The 24,874-nt window shown below is 63.2% G+C and overlaps 1 protein-coding gene and 1 non-coding gene across 3 annotated transcripts in view; one reads left to right on the top strand and one right to left on the bottom strand.

Moving 5' to 3' along the window:
• CROCC2 (ciliary rootlet coiled-coil, rootletin family member 2) overlaps positions 1–24,874 on the bottom strand; it is a 71,065-nt gene that overhangs the window by 15,942 nt on the left and 30,249 nt on the right. For both annotated transcript variants that reach the window (XM_047773985.1, XM_047773986.1), the window contains exons 12-24: positions 24,311–24,457; positions 23,929–24,159; positions 19,416–19,609; positions 16,305–16,432; positions 15,758–15,927; positions 14,968–15,144; positions 9,846–9,959; positions 7,197–7,340; positions 4,240–4,457; positions 3,539–3,698; positions 2,082–2,249; positions 913–1,270; positions 516–685 (exon numbers count right to left, since the gene is read on the bottom strand). In XM_047773985.1, the coding sequence (XP_047629941.1) occupies positions 516–685; positions 913–1,270; positions 2,082–2,249; positions 3,539–3,698; positions 4,240–4,457; positions 7,197–7,340; positions 9,846–9,959; positions 14,968–15,144; positions 15,758–15,927; positions 16,305–16,432; positions 19,416–19,609; positions 23,929–24,159; positions 24,311–24,457 (2,379 nt within the window). The remainder of the gene's footprint in view (positions 1–515; positions 686–912; positions 1,271–2,081; positions 2,250–3,538; positions 3,699–4,239; positions 4,458–7,196; positions 7,341–9,845; positions 9,960–14,967; positions 15,145–15,757; positions 15,928–16,304; positions 16,433–19,415; positions 19,610–23,928; positions 24,160–24,310; positions 24,458–24,874) is intronic.
• LOC125123766 (U6 spliceosomal RNA) lies at positions 21,586–21,687 on the top strand. Its single transcript, XR_007134149.1, has one exon. It is a non-coding gene; the product is annotated as a U6 spliceosomal RNA (small nuclear RNA).

The following is a 24,874-nucleotide window of genomic DNA, read 5'->3' as shown; positions in this document are numbered from 1 at the left end:
CGGCAGCCTGGGGGAGTGCAGGGCTGCGGGGGGGGGGCCGCTCAGGCCCAAGGGGACGGGGCAGGGGGCTGTGGGCCCAGGGCGGGGCCGGGCCACGCGGGCTGCAGAGCTGACCTGCAGATGCTGGAAGGGGCGCCGAGGGGCTGGAGCGGGGGCTGGGCTCCAGGGCCCAGGTTTGGGGAACAGACAGAGTGGGGGCATAGGGCATGCAGGGACATAGGCCATGCCTGTAGGTGGGTCAGATCCCTGGGGCGGCAGCGTGAGGAGCCTGGTCCCCAGGGCTGGGCCCTCCTCCGGCCCTTCCGAGGCTGGGCACTGCTGCCTGGTCTGAGGAAGGGAGGCGGCCCTGGATCGGGGGCAGCTGAGGCTTGGGGGACTCCGGGACCTATGGCTGTTTTGCCCCAAACGAAGGATGGTCTGGACACGGCACCCAGCGCCCCCCAGGGTCCCGCCAGACCCAGGACAGGGACAGCCTGAGTGGGCGGCTCCTCCCTGTCTCCCGGAGGCTCCCTTACCCGCTCCCGCTGGGCATCCCTCAGCTTCTGTGCAAAGTCCCTCAGGGCGTCCCTCACCGCTGCCTCTGCGCTGCAGTCTCCCGGCGTGGGTGAGGGCCAGCGGAGCGGTGAGCGGGACCGGGTGGGGCTGGCACTCTGCCGCCCAGGGCGACCCTGGCAGCCGTCCGAGCCTGCAGGACAGTGCTGGCTGAGGGGACATGGTGGGGACAGGGTGACAGACATGCAGGCACCTCGTGCCCTTTTCCCCCTGCCAGCCCTGCCCACAGGGAGCTTGGGGAGAGGCCCAGGGTCCAGACACCCACTACCGGGGTCATGAGTCCTGGTGAAGGGTGGGGCTGCCCCAGGGGGGTGACAGAGCTGGGACAGGAGCCCACTGGAAGCCACCGAGGACACTGACCTTTGGTGGGAGAGCCCGGCCGCTCGGGGGAGGCCGAGGGGCTCTGTGCCCGGAGCCCCAGGCCGAGGCGAAGCGTGGACCACAGCCGGCCCAGCTGGCCCTCTGCACCCCGCCGGGCACCCTCGGCCTGGGCCAGCTCCTGCTCCAGGCTGCAGACCCGGCGGCAGGCCTGGTCCAGGCGAGCCTGGAGGCCGTCAGCCACGCCGCTGGCCTGCTGCAGCTTCCTGGTGACGCCGTGCAGCTCAGCCCGGAGACTCTGCTCTGCCCCCTGGCTCTTGCCAAGGCGCTCCTCCAGCTGCTTCTCCCGGGCCTCGCCCTCGGCCTCCACCTCCGCCAGCATCCGCTGTAGCCTCAGCACCTGTGGGTGGATGCGGGGCTCCAGACAGAGGCTCTCTGAAGATGCCTCAGGCCTCTTGGCCTCGCCCCCTCTGTGGTACGTCACAGCTGGGGGGCCCTGGACCAGCCTCCCAGACCATGTCTGACTGTGGGGACCCCCGAGCCCAGGCGGGGGGACACCCAGGACCATGGGAGTGCTGCCAGGTTCTGGCAGGCAGCAGAGCCCATGGGCAGCAATGGCCCCAGGCTGTCCCCTCCTTGGCCTGGGTGGGGCCCAGTGGGGCCCACCCTCTGGCCAGCCCCATGCTTGTCTGCCACGGCTCAGGCCTGTAATGCTGAGTGCAGGGCGAGGGGATTTCAGGCTGCCCGACACCCCATCAGGAGCCTCCAAACGGGACGGCACCTGTGGGCTGGGGGCTGCAGGGCTGTGGGCTGTGCGTGGCCATTTGCCTGCCTCCCTGGCCCAGGCCACCCTTCCTCCCATCTCAGAGGGCTGCAGCCCCGGCAGGCAGCGGAGGGGCCTCAGCTGGGCCACACTCCCTCCCCACGTTCAGCTCTGCGGCCCTGGGGCAAACCCTCCCTGGCCCATCCCGTCCTTTGCAGCTGGGCTGCCACTGCTGCAGACCTGGTCAAAGCCTGGTCTGTGCCCCCAGCCCCGGGGAAGCCCTTCCCGGAGTGGCAAGGAGCCCTCTAAATACTCGCTTGTGACCTGCGAATAAACGGAGGCCCCACTGGCCCCCCCGGGAAGCGCACAGCTGGGGACAGAGACAGCCAGGCCCCCAGCTCGAGGCCGTGGCTCCTGTCAGACCCGAAGCGGGGTGCTGGGCTCCTACCTCCCTCTGGGCGCCCTCTCGGGCGGCCTTGGCCTCGACCGCCAGCCGCTGCAGCTCCAGTGCCTCCTGCCGGCTCTGCTGCCGCTGCTGCGCGTCCTGTGCACCCCGGGCCTGCAGCCGGACCACCTCTCGGCTCTTCCTCTGGGTCTCTGCCTCCAGCTCTGTCACCTGGGAGTGCGGGGGCTGCATTGATGGGGTCCCCGGGGCCTCTGGCTGGGAGGGGCTGGGGCGGCCACAGGGCCTTCCTGATGGATCCCTCTGCTCACGTGTCCTTGGGGAGGAGGCTCAGGGCAAGTCCAGTCCAGGGCCGGGGGTGCTGCTGTATCCCCAAGACCACGGCCTTGGGCTGACTGCCTCAGCCCCTCCACCCCCTCTCCCGTCACCTCCTCTCTGGGGCCAGGACCTTCTGCGGAGCCTAGAGCCTGGCACTGGCGGGGACTCCTGGGTCAGGGGCAGGGCTGAGGGGGGCGGGTGGCAGGCAGGGGCGCAGCTCTGGGCTCCCAGCCACCTCAGTCCCACCACAGGCTCTGCGGGCCTCAGCATCCTCACCGGAAGTGGAGGGGCTGGACGCCTCCCCCAGGATGGCTCTGGGGATGAACGAGGCTGGCACGTGAGACAGGTGGGTGCAGAGACCCCCTCGATAGGGTGCCTGTTCCTGTGGCGACATTCCACCCACCACCTTCTCTGCAGCCTGACAAAAGCGGCGCAGACGCTCTGGCAGGCCCCCCACCGCGAGGGGAGGGCCCTCCTCTGGGTGGGCTTGAGATGGAAGCGTTTGGTCTAAGTGGCCCCTGACTTCAGAAGCTCAGGCTGATGGATGAAGCAGCAGCCGCCTGTTCACCCGGAGCCCCGAGCCGGCCCTGACAGGATGAACCCAGGCCACTTGGGCCACGGCAGCTGCCCACCCAACCCCACCCCCAGTGACAGCCAGCCTCGGCCACCGGACATCTGAGAAGGGACAGGTCAGGAAACCCGGCCGTCAGGCCCTGCTGTGGAGGGTGCCGTCTGCTCCGTGAGTGCCCTGGGGCAGAGCCAAGCTGTCCCCTCCCCGTGGCACCCAGGTCAGATTCCTGGCCCTCAGAGCTCATGGGTGTCAACATGACTGTTTTAAGCCATTAAGTTTGGGGCTTGTCATTGTCCCCACAGCAGACCCGACCAGAGCCCAAGAGTCTGGGCAGGGCCCTGCTCTGTGGCTCCAAAGTCTGTAGACAGACGGCCCCCCAGGCACAGGCTGCGAGGCTGCCCGTGGGTGCCCGGGGCTGGAGGAGTGGAGGTGGGGGGTCACGTCCGTGGAGAAGGGAGGGGACACCTCCGTGGAGGGGGGGACAGCTCCATAGAGAAGAGGGGACACCTCCGTGGAGGGGGGGACAGCTCCATAGGGAAGGAGGGGACCCCTCCATAGAGAAGGGGGGGACCCCTCTGTGGGGGGGGGGGAGACACCAGGAGGCCTCCCTCACCCGCCTGCGTAGGGCCTGCAGCTCCCGGCGGGCATCCGCCCCCGCCCGCTCCGCCTCCCGCAGACTGGCTCGAAGCTCGCCGGCCTCCTTCTGAGCTGCTGCCCGGGCCTCCTCCAGGACCAGCATCTTCTGCTCCTTCGCCTCCTTGGAACGCTGAAAACTGAGCAGAGCGGCACAGGCTCGGGCCGGGGGCCTCGAGGGCCTCTCCTGCGCTGCCGGTGCAGGCTGCCCAGCTCACGCCAGCCAGACGCGCCCCCGCGTCTTGATTCTGACGTGTCCCAAAGCCCAGCCTCTTTGGGGCACACTTGTGTCTGGTCTGGTCTGGGGGCCCAGCTGGCCTGGCCCCTCTCCGTGTGTCAGCCCCTCCCCCCTGCCCTCCCCTGCTGCCACCGCCCCCCCCAGAGACCCCTGTCCAGCTCTGATCCCTCTGCTGCGCCGGGGGGACTGCAGCTCCTGCCCGTGGGTGGCCCCCCTCTGCTCCCCAGCCCTCAGGCCTCTCACTCTGGCCACAGGGCCTGACATGCCTGCCGAGTGGAACTTCCCGAGGGCGACGACAGCCTGGCTGGGTCCCAGCCCCCCCTCCTGGGCCAGCGCTGTTTGAATGGCGCGGCACCCTGGGTCTGGCTGGCGTGTCCACCCGCCCCATGAGGCCCAGCTCAGGAGGGCACCTCCTGTCCCCCGCCCCCGGGCAGCCAACCTACCTGGCCCTCTCCTGCTCCGCCCTGCGGATGGCGGCCCTCAGCTCGGTGTTGGAATCCTGCAGCACGTCCTTCTCGCGGGCCTCGTCGCTCAGCGCCCGGCAGGCCTCCAGGGCCTCCCTACGCAGCCCCTCGCGGCTCTCCTCGCTGCCCTGCAGCTCGCGGCGCAGCGCGGCCAGCCCCGCCTGGGCCTCATCCAGCTGTGCCCGCAGCCTCTCGGCCTGGGAGGGGGGAGTGTGCGGCTCTAGGGCCAGCTGGGGGCCCCGGGCCGGGCTCGGCTGTGGCCTCTGGCTCTGGTCCGGCAGTGCCATTGTCCCCGGCCCTGAGTCCCCCAGTGCTTGAAGGAGAAGCAGGCAGCCCAGCTTCGTCCACTGCATGGTCGCCTCCCCACCCCCAGGCTGCTGCGGCTCATGGGCCCAGCCCGGGGCACAGGCAGGGGCCACCCTGATCCGTCCTGCCCCAGGTCCTGCCCTCCGCTCCCTCTCTGGACCCTGGGGACACTGGTCCCACACATCTGCACAGTCCCCACCTGCTGTCCCTGGGCCTCTCCTCTCCTCACTGAGGGTGCGGTGCCCGGGCCTCTGTCCGCCTTGAGGACAGCAGCCTCGAGGGCCCCTGAGCCCTGGGGAGCAGGCCTCGAGGTGCCCGCCACAGAAAGGAGGCTTCCCAAGCCCCAGGGGAGGGGCGGTAGAGGCCCGGGTGGGCAGGCTCTGGAGCCAGTGGGACGCTCAGGATGCCGCAGCTGGACCCTGGCCTCAGGCTGCTGTGGGCCTCTGTGCACCAACCTGGGGTGGGGGTGGGGGCTGCACGTGTGTCCTTGTCCCCTCCCAGACCTGTGCAATGTGCGATGTGCTGGACCCAGGACCTGCGTCATCCCCACAGGGCCCTGCTCACTCCGGCTCCCGGGCAGGGCCTGGGACTTGGCAGTTCCGTGAGGCTGAGAGCTGAGCTGGCCTGTGGGGGTCAGGGGTCCTCACTGCCCTGGACACAAGTTGCCTCCAGGCCCGGGCTCAGCGCTGGAGGGGAGTGTGGCCCCGGGGAAGGGGCAGCCCAGCCCTGCACACTCAGGCCACCGCGGCCAGGCACCCCGGCTCCAACCCCAGGCTGGTTCTGGCCCTCCCCTGGCGCCCTGGAGAAGCCGTGCCCCTGGGGAGGCGGAGGAGGAAGCCGGCTGCGAAGCCCCCCAGGCTGAGCCGTGTCAAGGTGCTGTTCTGCCAGAAGCCAGCCCCGCTCTGCTGGCTGTTTCAACGGGACACTGTCCAGGCCCCTGGCCGGCCTGGCTCCCACGTCCGCCTGCTGTTATTGTTGTTCTGTTTTGGGGAAGGGCCCCCCTCCGCTCCCCTCCCGCCCCCCACACATGGAGCCACAGCCCTGTGAGGCATTTTCCGCCGAGCTCAGCAGAAATCCGCCGGAAGGTCAGGGACCAGCGAAAGGGCCGATCCGCCACAAAAGGAGCTGTGCGCGTTTCCCAGGCCAGGAGATGAAAACAAGCAAAACAAACTTGGGGAGCGCCCCCACCTCAGGAGAACAACCATCCCTTTTACAGGAATTTTACAGCCAAATCGCTTAATGTGATTATAATAATTATTTCTTTACTAGAAATTGTGTAAACAGCCTCTTTTGAAATCTCCTGCAGGGAGGCGGCCCGGGGGCTCTGTGCCGAGGGGTAAGCAGGGGAGGGGCTGTGAGGGGCGCTGGCCCGGGCTTGTGTGCGCGAGCACGCATGTGGTGTGTGCGTTTGCACGCATGTATGTGCAGACCGGCGTGCAGCCCGTGCATGTGTTCACGCATGCAGTCATGCATGCTGCTTGCTGCACGTATGTGTGTCCTTGGCGGCGTCCACATTTGCATGAGTGTAGTGTAGTGTCACTGCGTGCACGTGTGCGTGGGGGTGTGGTCTCGCTGTGCACAGGACGTGCGTGTGCGCGTGTGAGTGTGTGGGTTCACGTGCATGCACCCCCCCCTCACACGCACACACATGCGTGGACCTCAGGCAGGGCGGCAAGAGGGCTGGACGTTCCTCCAGTTTAAAGGCTGTGAAAATGTTATGGTTTCCATGGCGACTCCGGGCCAGCCTGGCGCCGGGAGGGCTCTCCGGGCCCCCTCTCGCTGCCATTGCCCCCCTTGCCCCCCTCGCCCGCCCCGCCTCCCCCCACCCCTTGCTGGGGGCCCCTCTCCTTTCTGGGGGCGGCCTATCGGGAACCTGAACTTCCCACGAGGCCGCGGCTCCCCCTTCGCCCACCAGAACAAATGCGCCCCAGTCTCCCCGGCTCCTCCCCCACCGCCCCCAGGTCTAGAATCTCATTCTGCTTCCCCGTGTGGTCGCTGACCGGACCTGACTCCGAAATCTGTTGAAAGGAGACCTTTCTCTTTGGGGGCCAAAGTAAACAGCCTGTCACGTTAAATCACGCTCTTCCTCTGGGCCGAGCCCCGCTCCGCGCCGCCGCCCCTCGCAGGCCTGGTGCGTGCTGGCCGCTCCCCGCAGCGCCCGCCTGCCAGCCTTGGCACGCGGCCCGGGAGTGCACGAGGTCGCCGGGTCCCCAGCTCCTCCCCCAGCCCACATCCGTGCCCTCCTGCCCTCCCCGCTCCAGGCGCCCGAGTCCCGTCAAATCCCCTTCACAGACACCTCCCCACCCGCCGCCTGCGCAGCCCCCGCGCCGCCTGGCTGGGGCCTCTCCTGTGGGCCCGGCCCAGGACTGTCCCCCAGCCCAGGACGCCCCACATGGAGCCTGGGGGCCTCTGCGTGCCCCCGAGCCCCCGTAATCCCTGCACCGCCCCCGCCGCCCGCCCCATGGGCTCAGCCCCAGTGGCCAGTCTGATGGTGTCCAGGCCTCAGGCCGTGTGCAGGGGCGCCGGGGTCTTCCAGGGCTTGCTGGCCGTGGGTCCTGGGTGAGGGTCCCCTCCCTAGCCTCGGCCACACCTGCGTCACGTCACAGGAGGCCCCACCCTGGCCACCTCACCTCTCTCTCCACCTTGCTCCGCTCGGCGGCCGTCTCTCGGAGCGTCTCGCTCAGAGCCCTGGCCTCCCGCTGATGGGCCGAGATGGCATCTTCGAACTGGGCCTGCAGCGCCTTCAGCTCTGCAGCCGTGGCACTGATGGTGGCCTGGGGGGAGGGGGACAGTCAGGTGGCGTGTTGTCAAGCGGCCCCAGGGCGTGGGTACCTGGCCGCCTGATGGGGTCCAGGGGGCAGCCACCCACTGGCCTGGGGCCACACGAGGCAGGCCTGGGGCTCTAGTTCACTTGGCTAGTGCCGCCCAAGCCAGGTTGTGAGGGGTCCTCGTGGTGGAGGGCGGTGCAGGGGCCCTGAGGGGAGCTTCCTACGGGGATGGGTCGACTCTGCGCCCCCAAACCTCCAAGTAGGCGAGTGGGACCAGGGCAGCCCCCACGTCTCCCCCAGGCTGGTGAGCACACGTGACACGCCTGGGAGGGGCCACGGGGCTCTGCCTCCACCCCCAGGCGGGGCCGACCCTGTAGGGACTGCGTGGCCTCGCTGGGTGGCTCGGACATCCGGGACTCAGCTTGGCCGGCTCTGCTTTCGGGGCCACTGTGCCCAGGACGCGCCTCTCGGTCTCAGCGCTGGGCGGCCTCTGGGGCCCCGGCTCGGCTGTGGCACCTCGAAGCACCTCCTGTCCTTGAACAGGGAGGCCACCTGCTTCTGCTGTGCCCCCGAGCCCGGCCCAGCCTCCAGACCAGGACGCTCCTGCCACCCGGACCCGGGGGTCCCTCTGCGGGGCAGGGTCAGAGCCTGCTTTGTGCTCCAGGGAGGCCTGCTCCCTGTGTCGCCGCCCCAGCCACCCTGGGTCCTCAGGCCCTACCCAAGCGCTCTGGGGCTGGGGGGGCTCTATCAGGCTGTGCCTCCTGCTCTCGGAGAGGGAGCCTCGCCGCTGCGGTCTGTGTCCCCTCCACGGAGAAGTGTCACCCTGGACGGCTAGGGCTGTAGGTGCCCAGCACGGCCCCAGAGCAGCTGCAGCCAGTGCTCGGGGTGATGAAGACTGGGCTGGGCCAGGAGCCCCTCCATCCTGTGTCACGCCACCAACCAACTGGTGCTCTTTGTCATGCATTTGGCTGGCATTTCTCACCTCCCTCCCCTCTCAGTAGGTTTTAATTTCCATTTGCCAAGTGAGGTGGCACAAGAACCCTTAATGAGTCCAGGGGAGCTCAGAGCCAGCTGGAGGGAAGGCTCTGGAGAGGCCCCTGCACGCCTTGGGGGGCTTTTCTGGTCCCCTGGCCACGGGGTGGGTCCAGGGAGCAGCTGGGCGGTGGTTGGAGAAAGGAGGCCACAGCTCTTTGGGAGCTGCCCCCTGCCCGGCTGTGCCCAGGAAGGGCCTCGGGGGTGAGACAGCAGGGCGGGGGCTCCGGGAGGGACTTTTGGGCAAGACTGCCTGGTGCCAGGAGCTGCTCTGGGCTGCTCTGTTCAGTGACCTGGGATCTGGGTCGCCGTGCCTGGCAGGAGGGAGTGAAGAAACACCCTGGCAGCCACCTCCTAATTGCAACACTCTCCCCCCACCCCCCACCGGACCCCTTGCCCCCGCCCCCACAGATGGAAGCCAACTGGGCAGCCTCCCCAGACCCTGTCACCTGGCATCCTGCCCTTGGCCCCGCATGGTCAGCAGGCACAGCCCGGCTCGTGAGGTCAGTCCGGGCCCAACCCTGCGGCCTCTGTCCCATCCACTCCTTGGACTCAGTGAGTGACACCAGGGGGCACCCAATCCTGCTCCCTTGGGGCTGGGAACACCCCAGCGACCAGGGAGAAAGGTCCCCTGGATTCAAGGTGGAGGTGGCCGGGCCAGAAGGACGAAGGCGGGAGGCAGGAGCAGGGGCGCTGGCCCAGCAGAGCCGAGTCCTGGCTGGGGCCCAAGCAGAGGGGCAGCAGGTCCAGTCTGGCCCTCGACCTCCTCCTCAAGGCTCCCTCAGGGCACCGCCAGCCGTCTGCTCCCGCCAGCCCCTGGGAGCGGTGCTGCTGCAACTGCAGCGGCTCCTGTCCTGTCATCTTGCTCTGGCCCCTACCCCTGTGGTCCCCTTATCTCTGTGTCACCCTCACGGGCTTGCCCCTGCTGCACAAGTGGGCTGAGGCTACCTGGCAATGACAGCAGCGGGTGCCCAGCCCACCCAGGGGTGAGGGCACAGGACCCCATGGGCTCTGGAAGAGGAGTCAGAGGCGGTGGGTGGGTAGGGGGGTTGGCCTGCTGGGCTCTCCTGGCCCCTCAGCGGCGGAGGCCCGTCTCCCGGCTCTGTCTACGGTTCTCTGTGGGTGCCCTTTCTGGTGCCTCATTACAGTGCCCCCCCAGGGGTCCCTCAGGAGGGGCAGCCCCAGAGGCGCTCTGTGCTCTGCAGCTGGGCCCAGCGCCGGCCCGGGGTTGGCTTCCGTGCGCGCCCAGCCCTCCCCTCTCTGGCTTCTGCCAGGCCCAAGGGTGAGGGTCTGCGGAGAAGCCTCTGCCTCCCCAATGCCTGTCTTCCCTGCCCCCCAACAGGAGACCCAGAGGGGCGGGGAGGTCAAGGCTCAGGTGGCCAGGAGGGAGAGAGGAACCTGGACCCCCCAGAAAGGAGCTCTGGGGCTCCTGCCGGCAGTGCGGGTGCCAGGGCGGGGGGTGGCGGCGGGAGAGCTCACCTCGGCTTGATCCTGCCGACTCTGGGCCTCCTGGTGCCCCAGCTCCAGCTCCCGCGTGGCCCTGGAGAGCGCCTCCCGCAGCTGGCTCACCTCCGATTCCTTCAGAGACAGGGCCTGAGGGATGAGGGTGGGCTGCTCAAGAGAGGGCTGGGGGCTCTTTAGGAGAGGCTCAGCCCCACACTGGGTGCCACGGTCCCCCCTGGACGCAGCATGGCCCCAGCCCCTCGGCCCTGCTCTAGGGGACAGGAGCCCCTCCGAGGCAGCTGTGCCCTGAAGGGGGGGTTCCAGCCTCCAGCCTGTGCTCAGGCAGCCCCCTCCTCCCTCGCCCTCCTGCACCCCCCCGTACCCCTCCCTCTCCCTCCTGCACCCCCCGTGCCCCTTCCTTGCCCTCCTGCACCTGCCCGGCCCCTGCTTCAATGTCAGGGCAGTCAGGGGGCTTCATGGACCACCTCCTCCCTGGAGCACCTCCCCCACGCACTCCGGGCACCCAGCAGAGGCTGATTGTTCTCAACCTCCCCCAGTGCTCTGTGTCGCTGAGGGTGGGGGTGCACCTGAGCCCCAGGGACGCCTGTCAGCTCTGTCGCCGGCTGCGGGGTGGCAGGAACCTGGCAATGCCCGTCAGTCACAAATGCACAGCCTCTCCACGGCCTGCCCACCCCACCCTCCGCCCAGGAGGCCACTTGGAGACGTGCGTGTACCCACGTGGGGTTCAGGGTCACCAATGATTCCTTATCACGTCATTTTCAGTGGCCACAAAACCCCACGGAAGGGAGGTCAATGAGCCGAAGGAGGACCCGTGCCCCCACTGGGAGCTTCATCGTGCGGCTGTGGGAAAGAGCAGCCCAGCCCTGCGGGCCGTGTGTGAAGACCCAGACCTGCTGCTCCCAAGAAGGGGGAGGCCTTGAACGCTGGGCGTCTCACTCATGGTCCAGGGGCGGGCGTAACACGACGCGTTCCTCTTTGCTGGTCTGGGCACAGCTGTCTCTGGGACGGTGTTTCACAACAGAACTCATCTGCCTTTTGACCCGGGTCCTGGGGGAGCCTCTGAACCCTGGGAATTTCACAAGCGGGGCTGCCTTTGCCCTATGCTGGCCCTGGGACCGCGTCTGAGCTGTTAACAAGCCATTCGAACCTGGAGGTAGTGAGCCGCCAAGATCAGTTGGACCCCCCAGCCCCAGGGAGGGGGCTGGGCACTGAGTTCAATCAGTGCCCCCAGGAGAGGAAACCCTGATACAAACACTGGGGCTCTCCGGCTGGTAAACATCCCGCTGTGCCCTGACTCTCGGGGGCGAACCCGGCCCTGTGTCTCCTCAAGGCTTGTCCCGATGTGTGTCTTTGCACCAAAACCACAATGGTGAGTGTAGCCTTTCTTAGTACTGCGAGCTATCCCAGCGGATGGCCGACGCAGAGGGGCTGGCACGGGACCTCACGCCATCCCCAGACCTGCCCTGGCCCTGCGCTCCTCTCCAGCACAACCGCCCTTCCTCCTTCAGTCCACCCTCAAAATGCTGTCCCAGCTGCAAAGCCTTCTCCCTCTTGGGGAGCAGAAGAGCTGAGCAGCCAGGAACGAGGACCCCAGGGCCCAGCAGCGGTGCCCTGGAGCTCCAGGCTGGTTCCCACCAGTAAAGGGCGAATAAGACCATGGGGCTCACAGTGCTGAGAATCAAACTGGAAATGCAGAGTCTGATATACTCCTTGCTTATTCCTGCTACTGAAATGCCTTCTGTGCAATCTGTGATTTGCGCCCGCATCTGAGAGTCCTGTCGTCCTGTGACAGCCCCCATGAACAGCCAACTTGTCTGTTCCGTTCACTCCACAGTGGGTGCCCTAGGGAGGCATGGCACACTGGGAGAGCCTGGGCTCAGAGGGTGGCTTTCACAGGCCCAGAGTCTGGATTCCAACAGCCTGTGGGACGGGAGGATGTCAGGTGGGAGGCTGATGGGTGGACACACTGATGGATGACCGGCTGGCTGCCCAGATGCATGGATGGATAATCAGACACACGGATGGATGGTGGATGTGGATGAAGAGTTGAATGTGTGGACAGAGGGAAGGACCTGTGAGCGAACGGGTAGATGAATGGTTGAGTGAGTGGTTGAACAGATGGACGGTCAGATGAGTGGCTGATAGGTGTGAGGGTCAATGGTTAGGTGCCTGGATAGTTGGATGGATGTTTACGCAAATAGATGGGTAGATGTATGGCCAGGTGTGTGAATGGACAATTTGGTATGCTATTAGAAGGCCACGTATGTGGGTAGACAACTGGGTGTATGAATAGAAGGATGGATATTCAAGTGAATGTGGATGGATGATGGACAGGTGAGTGGAGGGACAGTTGAGTGCGTGGATATGTAGATGGGCAGGTAGATTAATGAGCAGATGGATGAATCAGTGGATGGGTGAGTGGATGGATGGATGAATGGATGGTTGGATGGGTGGGTGGATGGATGGATGGATGGATGGATGGATGGCTGGCTGGATGGGTTGGTGGATGGATGGTTGGATGGATGGTTGGATGGGTGGGTGGGTGGATGGATGGATGGATGGATGGTTGGATGGATGGGTGGATGGATGGGTGGATGGGTGGGTGGGTGGATGGATGGTTGATGGATGGTTGGATGGGTGGGTGGATGGATGGATGGATGGGTGGGTGGGTGGGTTGATGGCTATGGTGTGGACTGGATGGTTGGATGGGGGTGGGTGGATGGATGGAATGGTTGGGATGGGGTGGTTGGATGGGTGGTGGATGGATGGATGGTTGGATGGGTGGGTGGATGGATGGATGGATGGGTGGGTGGATGGATGGATGGATGGATGGGTGGGTGGGTGGGTGGATGGATGGTTAGATGGGTGGTTGGATGGGTGGGTGGGTGGATGGATGGATGGATGGATGGGGGGTGGGTGGGTGGATGGATGGATGGGGGGTGGGTGGTGGGTGGATGGATGGTTGGATGGATGGTTGGATGGGTGGGTGGGGATGGATGGTTGGATGGGTGGTTGGATGGGTGGGTGGATGGATGGATGGATGGTTGGATGGTTGGATGGGTGGGTGGATGGATGGTTGGATGGATGGGTGGGTGGGTGGATGGATGGTTGGATGGATGGTTGGATGGGGGGTGGTGGATGGATGGATGGTTGGATGGTTGGATGGGTGGGATGGATGGTGGATGGTGGATGGGTGGGGGTGGGTGGATGGATGGTTAGATGGGTGGTTGGATGGGTGGGTGGGTGGATGGGGATGGAGGAAGGATGGATGGGTGGGTGGGGATGGATGGTTGGATGGATGGATGGATGGGGGGTAGGGTAGATGGATGGATGGGGATGGGTGGGTGGTGGGTGGAGGATGGTTAGATGGGTGGTTGGATGGGTGTAGAGGTGGATGGATGGATGGATGGGTGGGTGGGTGGGTAGATGGATGGATAGATGTTTGGATGGATGGTTGAGGGTGGGGGATGGATGTGATGGATGGATGGAGGGGGGTGGGGGGTGGCGTGAACGGTGGTTAGATGGGTGGTTGGATGGGTGGGTGGGGTGGGTGAACGGATGGTTGATGGGTGGTTGGATGGGGTGGGGTGGGTGGATGGTGGATGGATGGATGGAGGGGATGGGTGGGTGGTTGGGTGGATGGATATAGAGATGGATGGATGGATGGGGGGTATGGGTGGTGGATGGATGGGGTGGGTGGGTGGGTGGGTGGATGGTGATGGTGGATGGATGGATGGATGGGGGGGATGGGTGGGTGGATGGATATAGAGATGGATGGATGGGATGGGTGGGTGGGGGGATGGGGATGGATGGGGGTGGGTGGGTGGATGGATGGTTGGATGGATGGTTGGATGGGGGGTGGGGGGTGGGGGATTGGATGTGTTGGATAGATGGATGGATGGGTGGTAGATGGATGGATAGATGGATGGTGGGTGGGTAGATGGATGGATGGGATGGAGGATGGGTGGGTGGATGGATGGATGGATGGGTGGGTGGATGGGGATGGGTGGGTGGGTGGGTGGATGGATGGTGGGTGGGTGGGTGGGTGGATGGATGGTTGGGATGGATGTTGATGGGTGGGTGGGTGGGTGGATGGTGGTTGGATAGATGGATGGATGGGTGGGGATGGATGGATGATGGATGGATGGGTGGTGTGATGGTGGATAGATGGATGGTGGGGTGGGTGGATGGATGGATGGTTGGATGGGTGGGGGGATGGATGGATGGGTGGTGGGTGGGTGGTGGTGGTTTGGATGGAGGTGGTGGAGGGGTGGGGGGATGATGGATGGATGGGGTGGGGGGGGGGAGGAGGGGGGGGGGATGGATGGAGGATGGATGGAGGGATGGAGTGGGTGGGGATGGTTGGATGGATGGTTGGATGGATGGATATAGATGGTTGGATGGGTGGGGTGGATGGATGGGATGTGGATGGAGAGATGGAGGATGAGGATGGTGGATGGGTGGGTGGAGTTGGAGGGGATGGTTGGGTGGATGGATGATGGATGTGAGATGGATGGATGGGTGGTGGGAGTGGGTGGGTGGATGGAGGATTGAAGGATGGATGGGTGGGGTGGGTGGTGGCTGGTGTGGCTGGCTGGCTGCGTGGCTGTGGCTGGCTGGCCCGCGGGCTGCGTGCCTCGCATGGCTGGCTGGCTGGTTGCTGGGTGGCTGGCTTGGCTGGCTGGCTGGGCTGGTTGGTGGCTGGGGTTGGATTGGTGGGTGGGGTGGATGGATGGATGGATGGCTGGGGGTGGGTGGATGGCTGGCTGGTGGATGGATGGGTGGATGCTGGATGGTGCTGGTGGATGGATGAATGGATGGATGGATGGATGGATGGACTGATGGATGAGTGAATATATTGGATGGGTGGGTGGGTGGATGGATGGTTGGATGGTAGACGGATGGATGGATGGTTGGATGGTTGGATGGTAGGTGGATGGATGGTTGGATGGGTGGGTGGATGGACAGACAGGTGGTTGGATGGCTACACGTGTGGATGGTTGGATGGGCAGGGGATGGACCTAGACCAAGGCTGCAGTAACAGTGGCCTGGAAATGTCCCCACACAGCCCCTCGTGGGTCAGGGAAGGCCCTGTGGGGTGGACACAAAGATCCCCACTGCCTCACGGGCCCATCACCTGCTGCGTCCCATGTTCCATTTGGAGGAGACTCTCATCCTGCTCATGCTTCAGGCTCTGAATTTCCTCCTCCAGAGCCTTCCTCTCAGCTGCATATTTTGCCACCAGCTTCTTCTCCTGTTCCAGCCTGCGTGCTGCCGCCTCCTTCTCCTCTGTCAGAAAGAGACTCAGGGTCTCCTGGGCCGAGGAAGAGAGACAGGCTGTGAAGACTCCCAGGTCAGGACTTGCGAAACCAGCAGTGCCTGAGTGAGGCTCCATTCATGGGATGTCAGGGCAGGACCGAAGCCTGGGGACCCTCCAGTCCAGCCAGCCTCACGCCCCTGCCTTACACACAGTGACGCTGAGGCAGGAGCTGTGAAGGGCCATCATCTAACAGCTCATGGACCTTCCTGAGCCTCCACAGGGCACCAAGAACCCCTGTGAGCCAAGTGCAAGGACACGTCACTCAAGGCCACTGGGACCTGTGGCCATGGGATGTCTCGGATGGGGGACAAAACTCCCTCCAGCTATGGGCCATCAGACGGTGGCCAGGTCAGCCCACGGCGGCCAGGTCAGCCCACAGCTGGGTGCTTTTCCCGTGAGCAAGAGGACGCACACTGCCCACTGGCTCCCGCCCATGCCCGGGCTGCCACGCCAACTGGGAAGTGTCCTCCGGCCCAGCCTCATGTGGCTCAGGTGCCTCTACCTCCTGGCTGGTCTCCTGGCCCCTTTGCAAGTGTCTGCCACCCTTGGGGACACAGCAGACTCCTGGGAGGTGAAGGGGCCGCTGGGTGGTCCCAGCGAAGCTGACCTTCTCCCTCTGGAGCCGTGCCAGGTCCTCACGATGGGCCAGTGCTTGGCTCTCCAGGGCCAGCTGTGTGTCGTGCTCCTGCTGTGCCACCTCCCGCCGAAGCTGCCCCACGTCCCACTGCAGCTTCGTCTCCTGCACTTCCCAGGCACTTTTCAGCTGCTCCATTTCCACTGTGAAAGGACGGGTGCCTCAGAGATCGGCTGCAGGGCGTCCACTGGACGCCCTGTGGTCCCGAAGGCTCCCTGGGGAGTGGCAGCTCAGCTCTGAGGACAGCAGCCCACACCCCACTGCAAATGTGGGTCCTGCTCCCCTCCCCTCGGTGGCGCCCGCCCTGTGGACCGTGAACACAGCCCAGTTCTGAGCCTTGGCCAGCACTGGAAGCAGGCTGGGCAGGTGCCCAGCTGTCATAGCCACATGTGCTCTGGCCGCCTTTGGGCCCCTTTGGGGGCTGGGGAGTGGGAACAGCTCATTGGGGGATGATCGGCATGGAAGGGGCCCTTCTGGGGAGGACTTGGGGAGGAGCAGAGGGAGCTGGTCTGGAGAGCACCTTGCAGGGCCTGCCGAGCCAGCCGGGCACTCTGGGCCTCTCCCTCCAGCTGCTCCTGCTGTGCCTGCAGCTGCGACACCAGCTGTTGGGCCTCAAAGAGGCTGCTCTCCAGGGAATCCCTCTCGGCCCTGCGGGGAGTCATAAACACGAGGGTCGCCCACGCTGGCAGAGGAGCCGGCCAGTGAGGGATGGGGCAGAGCCCGTTTGCTGGACCAGTGCCCGCCAAGGCCGGCCTAGCCAATCAGAAGGCAGCAGAGGACCTCTCATTCATTTTAAATCTCTATGAATTAACTGGACCCTACATAAAAAATATTTCAGGTGGATTAAAAAGCTAAATGCAAAAGCAAAACAGGCAACTAAACAACTCAGCTATAAAAATAGCAGAAAAAATACAGACGGTATTTTATAATCTTAAGCAAGACACAAAAGACGGAAGACACAAATGAAGAGGCCGACATATCTGAACACACTTAAAGAGAGGGATTCAGAGTTTTGGGCAGAAAAGATCCTACTGGGAGTTCTGTGGTGGCCTAGTGGTTAAGGATTCAGCATTGTCACTGCTGTGGCTTGGGTTCAATTCCTGGCCCAGGAACTTCCGCATGCTGTGGGTGTGGTCAAAAAAAGAAAAGTGAAAGATTCCACAAACCAAGTCAAAAGACAGGGGACAGACTTGGAGAAAAAATTTGCACTAAATATGCAAAGGGTTAATATCCATCATATACAAAGAGCTCCTACCAATCAATGACAAAGCAACTGATTCTGCAGAAAAATGAGAACAATGACTGCTACAAAGAAAATTCAAGTGGCTGATAAACATGAAACTTACTGGTACTCAAGGGGGTTCAAATCACAGCTCTGATAGGATCACGTATCACGTTAGCAAAAGTTTAAAATAACGCTCATCTCTAGTGTTGGCAAGGGGGTAAGGGCCACTTTCTTTTGTGGAGGGAGAGACTGGGAAATTTCAAAATGGAAGGTGGGCATATCTTTCAGCCAGCAGTTCCACATCCAGGTGTCAGTTCTTTAGAAATACACATGAGCCACTGACGCGGTACGAGATGTTTCCTGCAGCTTCACCCAGCCTTAACCAGTTTCGGCTTCAATGCGGATGAATGGTAGAATGTTCTAGAAAGTATGGTGCATCTAACAGGGATGAAGATTTCCAGCCTCCTGCCCCAGGAAGCGGTGCTCTGAGAAGCAGTCTCTAGAGCAGAAGTCAAACGTAGCACAACCCACGTGTGAAAAAGCCGCCTGTGTTCGTGCACAGAAATGCAGATATTCAGAAAATGCCCGGGATGAACAGGGCAACTTATGGCCGCCCGTCTCGGGCAGGGTGGTGACATGGCCTGCAGTTCTGAGAACTAAGCATCAGTCACCAGGTGTCGGGCGTGTTTGAATAGTTGCTGGGCTCTGCCCTGTGCTGTGGGCTGTGCAGTGCGAAAAACAACCAAGCAAACAAGGCAAGGCCACACTCACCACAAGCACCCAGCGAAGATGCAAGCAGCCGAAGCACAACCCCAAACATGTCCGTGGGCCGGGGTAGGATCGGGGGGTCCCTGCCCGCCTGCCCCGGCCCCGCAGACTCCCTTGGGCCTTGTCGGGGGAAGGGCACATGTCACACCTTCCACGTCCGCTGTGTCTGCGGAGCCCGGAAACCCTTCCAGACCTGCCCTTGGCACCCCACATGGTCCCCACGCCCCATGGACCCTCCCTCTGCCTGGACGGCTCTCCCCAGCTCTGTCTGCCTCAGACCCGCCTCTCCCAGAGGTCCCACTGGTCCCCTCTGGGAGGAGTGGTGCGTGCCGGTCTGACCCCGAATCTTCCCAGAGCCGGAGACCCCAAGAGCACCTCCTGGAGCCTCCTGGCTGGAGCGCACGGTGAGCGTGGGGTGCAGGTGGGGGCCCCATTGGCTGGCTGGAGCTGGGGAGCAGAGAGGGCATCCCCGCCGTGGCAGCCTTGTTGGGGCCTGGGGTCCTTGGTCATCACGAGCAGCAAGTCACATCCTGAGCGGCTCAGACCGGCCACCAGGACCCGCTGTTTCGCAGGCGTGGGATTCTGCCCGGGGGCTGCAGGGCCCCCGAGGGCAGTGGTCAGGGCTGAGGCTGGAGGAGGGTCTGGCCAGGGCCTGTGCTCTGGCAGCAGAGGAAAAGGCCTCCAACCCCTGGCCTTCTGAGCCCTGGCAGGGCCTGGAGGGGCTCAGGCAGGTCTTGGCACCCTCTGCTGCCCACCCACAGCAGCCTTGGCGGGCTTCCAGCTCGATTCTGCCCGCGTGTTCCTGGCCTCTAAGTTTCCTCACGGTCCCAGATTCCAGAATTCTGGGAGGAGATCCTTCTCCAAAAACACTTAGCTGTTGCTGAGCAGAGCCCAGGGGACAGAAAGCCACTAGCTTTTGCACGTTCTCAGAGTTCTGGGCCAGCTCGGCCCCAGGCAATAGCCCGTGGGCACCCCACTCTCACCCACCAAGTGTCAGTTCCACGGGCCCACCCACGAGCCCTCAGCCTCGTGTTACCCGGGGCTGCCACTACCCTGGCTCCAGGGTCAGGCATGGGCCCCTAGCCTGCCAGTCAGAGCCTGGCGACTCCCTGGTCCATTCACAGACATCAAGTGGCTCAAGATGGCCATGGGTAGCAGGTCCCTGGCTGCTCGTGGGGAGAGGGCGCCCTGTGTCTGCTGGAGCCGGGAGCTGGAAGTAGCCCCTGGCCATCTCGCCAGCGCTCACCCCTTGCCTGCCCAAGAGTGAAGTCCCAGAGTCCAGCAGTGCTGACAGGGGACAGGCAGCCTCTTGCGGGCACTGTGGGAGTGCCCGGATCCAGCCTTGCCTGAAGCAACACGTACCCCGAACTTCTCAGATCCGTGAGCAAGACGTTCCATGTCTTTCCACTGGTCTGAGATGGGTTTCTGCCACTTGCCACCTGGCCTGTGCAGCCACTTCTCTCAGGAAGGCCGTCCAGGGCGTCCCTGCCTGGATTTCTCTCTTCTTGGTGCCCCCGAGCCTGTAGCACTGTGTTTACCCCTGCCCTGCAGTTGCTGAGTGACGGCCCGTCCCCGCCACGCTGCAGGCTTGGAAGGCAAGGCCACGCGAGCACGCCCTGCCTGCGGGTCCCCGGGTACCTGAGGTCAGCCGCCTCCTCAGCCTTGAGCTGGCCCTGCCTCTGCAGGGCCTCCTGCTTGGCCAGCAGCTGGGCCCGCTCGTCAGACAAGGCCTCCTTCTCCTGCAGGGCCCTCTGGAGAGTGTCCATCTGGGCCTCCTGGTCCTGTCGGCTCTGGGCCAGCTGCTCCTCCAGGGCCTGCTTCTTGCATGTGACCTGGGGAGGGGGAAGGGGAGGGGGAGGGGAGAGTCCAGCAGAGGAAGAGGGAGGGTGACGGGGGCCTCTGGGGGCAAAGAAGGACTTCGGGCAAAGTGGTTTCACGCAGGATGGCGTGGAGGAAAGAGGAGGAGGGTTACGAGACGGACGGGGCCCCTGGCGGGTTGCCCAGGAGAGGGGCCTCCGCTCCTGCAACCACGATGGAGAAACTATGGAAACGAGCCCCCAGGAGGGACCCCGCTGCCAATCTGAACGTGACCCTTTGTGGGGCCACAAGTTTCCGGGGTCAGGAGATGTTGCACTGAAATGCCAAAAGGTGACAGAGGGGCCGGTTATTGCGGACCCCCCCACCAAGAACGGCACAGAAATCCAGGCCAGACCCACCACGGCCACCTGCACGAGGCCCCGGGGAGCCGCCAAGGCAGCTCAGAGCAGAGGCAAGCAGGGTGGCGCCACTGCTCGCGCGCACCTGCTCTGTCCTCAGAGCGCGTGCAGATGTCACGGTTTGCGCTGAGGAACAGAGATGCCGAGGGGAGCTCCCGGCCGTACTGCAGCCTTAGGGGAACGAAACTCAAGTTCGCAGCCGTCAAGGCGGGGGGCCCTGATGAACACCCCAGTTTCTAGCTGAGTCAGAAATGGACCATCCCTCAAAAGCTGAGGCTCAGGTTTGAACCCCCTCCGCCCTGGATTATGGGGACCGTGCGTCCTCACCGCCTGCCCAGAGTCAAAAACAAGCGCTCCCTGGGTGAGGAGCAGCTTCTTCAAGGTCCGGTTCTTTCTGTAATTTTTGCATATGATACTTGGCATTTCATCCACATGACCAAGCTGGACAGAAGATTCATGACGGGAAGAATCATCCAGCAACACACCACGCATAAGCACAGAAAACAGATGCACGCGCCGCCCTGGGCCCTGGCTCGCCCGATGTCGGGGTTCTCAGACAGACTTTAAAGCAGCTGCGGTTAACACGTTCGCGAAGACGAACGCAAGATGCAGAACTTCACAACAGACGCGGACACCGAATGTGAACGACGTGATTTAAAAACATAATAGCCAACATGCATAGTTGAGTCCAGCGGCAGGTTAGACAGGATAGAGGGCTGATGGTCTAGAAGACAGATGGAGGGGATGCATCAGACAGAATCCGGGGGAGGAAGAAGGCGGAACGCACGGGCGGGGATGTGGGAGATATTCAAGACAAGGTTGGAGGCCCCCATGTGTGTCAGTAGAGTTTCAGAGGAGGGTCTCTTCAAAAATAGGAGCTGGGACGCGGGCTCCTGGTACGAAAATAACGGCCTGGCCTTCCTCTTTCACCTCACACACCTGCGGCCCCGCCCTTAACGCGCTTCAGAGTCACCTGGAGGGAGAATGAAAACCCAGGCCCCTGGGCCCCACCCGCAGAGTTTCTGCCCAGGAAGTTTGGGGAGGGAGCTGAGACCCTGCATTTTAACTGGTTCTCAGGTGACGTGGAGGCTGCTGGTCTGAGGAACACACTCTGAGCACTGCTGCTGTACAGGAACGTCAACTTGAAATGGATCATCAGCCCAAGAGCTGAAGAAAGGAAAGGACACGGCCTCTCTGGGCAACAGCGGGCTCTGCCGGGGCAGCGGAGTTCTCAGCACCGAGAAAATACTAACCCCACAGCTCTTAAGAACTTGGTAAACGGAACTCTGCCAAAGGTAAACGTTTCTGTCCTTCAGAAATACTGTTAAGGAGTTCCCTTGTGGTACAGTGGAAATGAATCTGACTAGTATCTGTGAGGATGCAGGTTCAATCCCTGGCCTCGCTTAGTGGGTTAAGGATCTGGCGTGGCCGTGAGCTGTGGTGTAGGTTGCAGACGCGGCTCGGATCCTGCGTTGCTGTGGCTCTGGCGTAGGCTGGTGGCTGCAGCTCTGATTGGACCCCTAGCCTGGGAACCTCCATATGCTGCTGGAGCGGCCCAAGAAATGGCGAAAAGACAAAAAAAAAAAAGAAGTGCTTGCTTCAGTGGCACGTGTACAAGTTGGAATGATCCAGAGAAGATCCGCATGCCCCTGAGCAAGGATGACATGCAAATTCATGAAGCCTTCCGTAGATCTTGGAATTTCTGCGGGATGTCAACTTTGCTGGTCTGTTTTGTTTTGTGGTGAAAATGTTTTAGGTGCTATTTTACTAACCAGTAGCTCAACGATCAAGTTCGAAAGAGTCTCCAGGTTCCTACCAAAGTGTCTATGGACAAGGAGAACTGGACCCAGGGGTCTTGTGTCATCAGTTTTCTTATGTTCCTGACATTTCGTACATAATACTTACATGATTTTAAGGGTCTTCTTTTTTTTTTGTATTTTTTTGTCTTTTTTTTTTTTGTTGTTGTTGTTGTTGTTGCTATTTCTTGGGCCGCTCCCGCGGCATATGGAGGTTCCCTGGCTAGAGGTTGAATTGGAGCTGTAGCCACCGGCCTACGCCAGAGCCACAGCCACGCAGGATCCGAGCCGCGTCTGCGACCTACACCACAGCTCACGGCAACGCCGGATCGTTAACCCACTGAGCAAGGGCAGGGACCGATCCCGCAACCTCATGGTTCCTAGTCGGCTTCGTTAACCACTGCGCCACGACGGGAACTCCTAAGGGTCTTCTTTTAGTGACCCTGGAAGAACACTTCTCACAGAAAAAGTGTGAGTGTATTAATAGACCGTGTCAGGTATTTTTCCTCACGTGTTATAAACTAGAAAGTTGAATTTTCCAGCTTGTAAAAAACAAACAAACAAACAAAACTTGAACATTTTGGTCATAAGCCCTTGGAGTCTGGCACTCGGCCGGAGTTTTACTCTCCCACGCCTGATTCGATCTGAACTTCGTTGTCTGCGATGCAGTCTCTGTGGCTTTAATCACTTTGGATTTCACCGACGGCTTCTCGGGAATAAGAGAAACGGAGAGGCAAAAACATACTTTAAGAAAAGGGATTGGACGAGTCACCCGAACTAGGACTCGTATCCGAGGTCTGTGAACTCCTATACGTCCATAACCAAAACTAGAAAACCCAATAAAAATAGGCGACAGATACGTGACAAAATATGGCCTATGCGTATTCAGTAAGCATTTAATAAGTGCATGAAAATGTGCTGTGTCCTCTGGTATCAGGAAACGCTGATGAAAAGCGCCGCGGCGGATCGCTTCATGCACGCGGAACAGCTAACAAATAAAACCGGACCATGCCAGAAGCTGGCAAGGCAGAGGAGCAGCTGGGGGCCCCGGCCGAGGAGGATATAACCACGGCCTCGGGGAAGCGCCGGGCAGGCGGGCGGGCGGCTCTGAACCCTCTACACACGCTCTCCCAGGGACTCGGCCCATTCGCTCCCGTGTACCTACCCAAGAGAAGTGAGAACACGCACGTGGCTTGAACACACGTGCTCAAGGCCCAAGCTGGAAACAACCCCGAGTCCCGAAGCAGGAGAGAGGGTGTGCCAACCTGGCCCGGCCCTGCAGGGGGGCATCGCCAGGCGTCAAAAAGAATGAGCTCTTTCTCCATCTAGCAACGCGGTGGCTCGCGCAGACCTGCGGCTGAGCCAGAGCTGCTCCATCGAGGGCGTGTGCCCGGGTACAAGTCTCAAGCCAGAAGCCAGTCCACGGTGGCCCGGGCAGGGCCAAGGCCACCTGGGAGGTGGGGACACAGGGGAGTCTGCCGGGCGGGTGGGGGCGCCCTGCACGCTGGCAGCGGTGGCGGCCGCACAGGTATGGACCCTTGTCACAGGCCACTGAGCTGCGCGCTGGCTGACTGAACGTGACCGCAGGTCCACTAAAAGGAGAGGACAGGGTGACCCACGAAAGGACAGGGCAGAGTCTGAGGAATGGGACGAGGCTGGACTGAGTCCCCAAGTGACAGGACGCCACTGGGGCCCCGAGACTCCAGGGGGTTTCCTGTGTGCCAACCAGGCTGGGGTCCAGAAGAAGCAAAGGCCAGGTCTCGTTCCTGAAGCTGCCCCCACCCCCACATCGGTGGGTTTGGTGAGTGAGCCAGAGCTCTGCTGTGTGGACGTGGCCGGGGGAGGAGAGAAATGGCTCGGGGGTTGGGGGGGGGCAGTCCCCACCCCCGCATGCAGGCATCACTGGGCCCGAGGCCTTGGACCCTCAGCCCGGGGTGGTGGGGACATCCTCCTTGTGTGTCCGTCCCCGACCCCAACTCCCACCACCGGGAAGCCGGCTTGGAGTCCGCCAAGCCAGGCAGCCTTGCCATGAGAACGTGCCGGGGCTCCATCCTCAGCCCCTGCCTTCTCCAGCTGCCGTGTGCCCGTCTGTTTGCCCCCAAGGCAGGGGCCCTGCCCGGGGGGACTGGGAGCCCTCACCTGGCCCACCTGCTCCTGCAGCTGCACCCGCTCTCGCTGTAGCCGGGTGGCCTGCCCCTCCAGCCGCTCTAGCCGCTCCTCCAGGTGCCCGCAGGCCTGCTGCAGGCCCCGCCGCTCGGCCCGCACCAGCTCCAGCTGCTGCTCCGCCCGTGCCAGCTGCTCCCGGGCGCCCGCCCGCTCCCGCTCCAGCACCTTCTGCTGCTCCCGCAGCTCATCCTGCTCCTGCTCCAGCTGCCGCCAAGGGGGGCGGGGAGGCGTCATGTCCCCTCAGCCCCGACGTCCAGGAGGGGCCTGAGATCCAGACCCCGGGGCTGGGGCCAGCCTCCCAGGCCGTCTGGGGGAGGGAGGCTCAGGGCAAGGTCCTCCTGGGCCCTCGTCTCACCTGCAGGACCAGGTGGTTCAGGGAGCCTTTGTCCTGAGCCAGCCCCTCCATCAGGCCAGCCATCTTGGCCAGGGAGTCCCTCTGTTCCACCCCCTCCGCCTTGAGCCGGGTCACCAGCAGCTCCAGGTCAGCCTTGCTGGACTCAGCCTGGGTCGGGAGGGAGGGCAGAGGTTACCCTAGCAGCAAAGCCAGGGAGGGACTTTCAGAGTCATGGGCAGAGCGCTCTCCAGGCAGAGCTCCCCAGGTGAGCCCCATGCTGTGGAGGTGTGCCAGCCGGAGCTGGGGGGTGGAAGAAGGAGCCCCACAGTGGTGAGGCCTCTGGGGACCTAAGGTGAGGCCAGGAGAGGTGACAGGATGGCCGAGGGAGGGGCGCACCGAGGAGCAGGTGTGGCCAGCGCTTGGCAGTGGGGGGGAGGGTGCCCACAGGCCAGGAACGGAGGAAGCCCTGGGTGAGTCTGGGGCCCCCGGGGATGGCCCGAGGGCCCAGGCAGGAGAGGCCAGAGGCAAGGGGCGGGAGCGGGGCCCCGCAGCCGCAGCCGGAGGGAGGGAGGAGCAGGAGGAGCA

The sequence above is a fragment of the Phacochoerus africanus genome, chromosome 3 (genome assembly GCF_016906955.1).
Source record: "Phacochoerus africanus isolate WHEZ1 chromosome 3, ROS_Pafr_v1, whole genome shotgun sequence".
In the NCBI taxonomy this organism is placed as follows: domain Eukaryota; kingdom Metazoa; phylum Chordata; class Mammalia; order Artiodactyla; family Suidae; genus Phacochoerus; species Phacochoerus africanus.
This window is presented reverse-complemented; position numbering and strand designations above follow the sequence as displayed.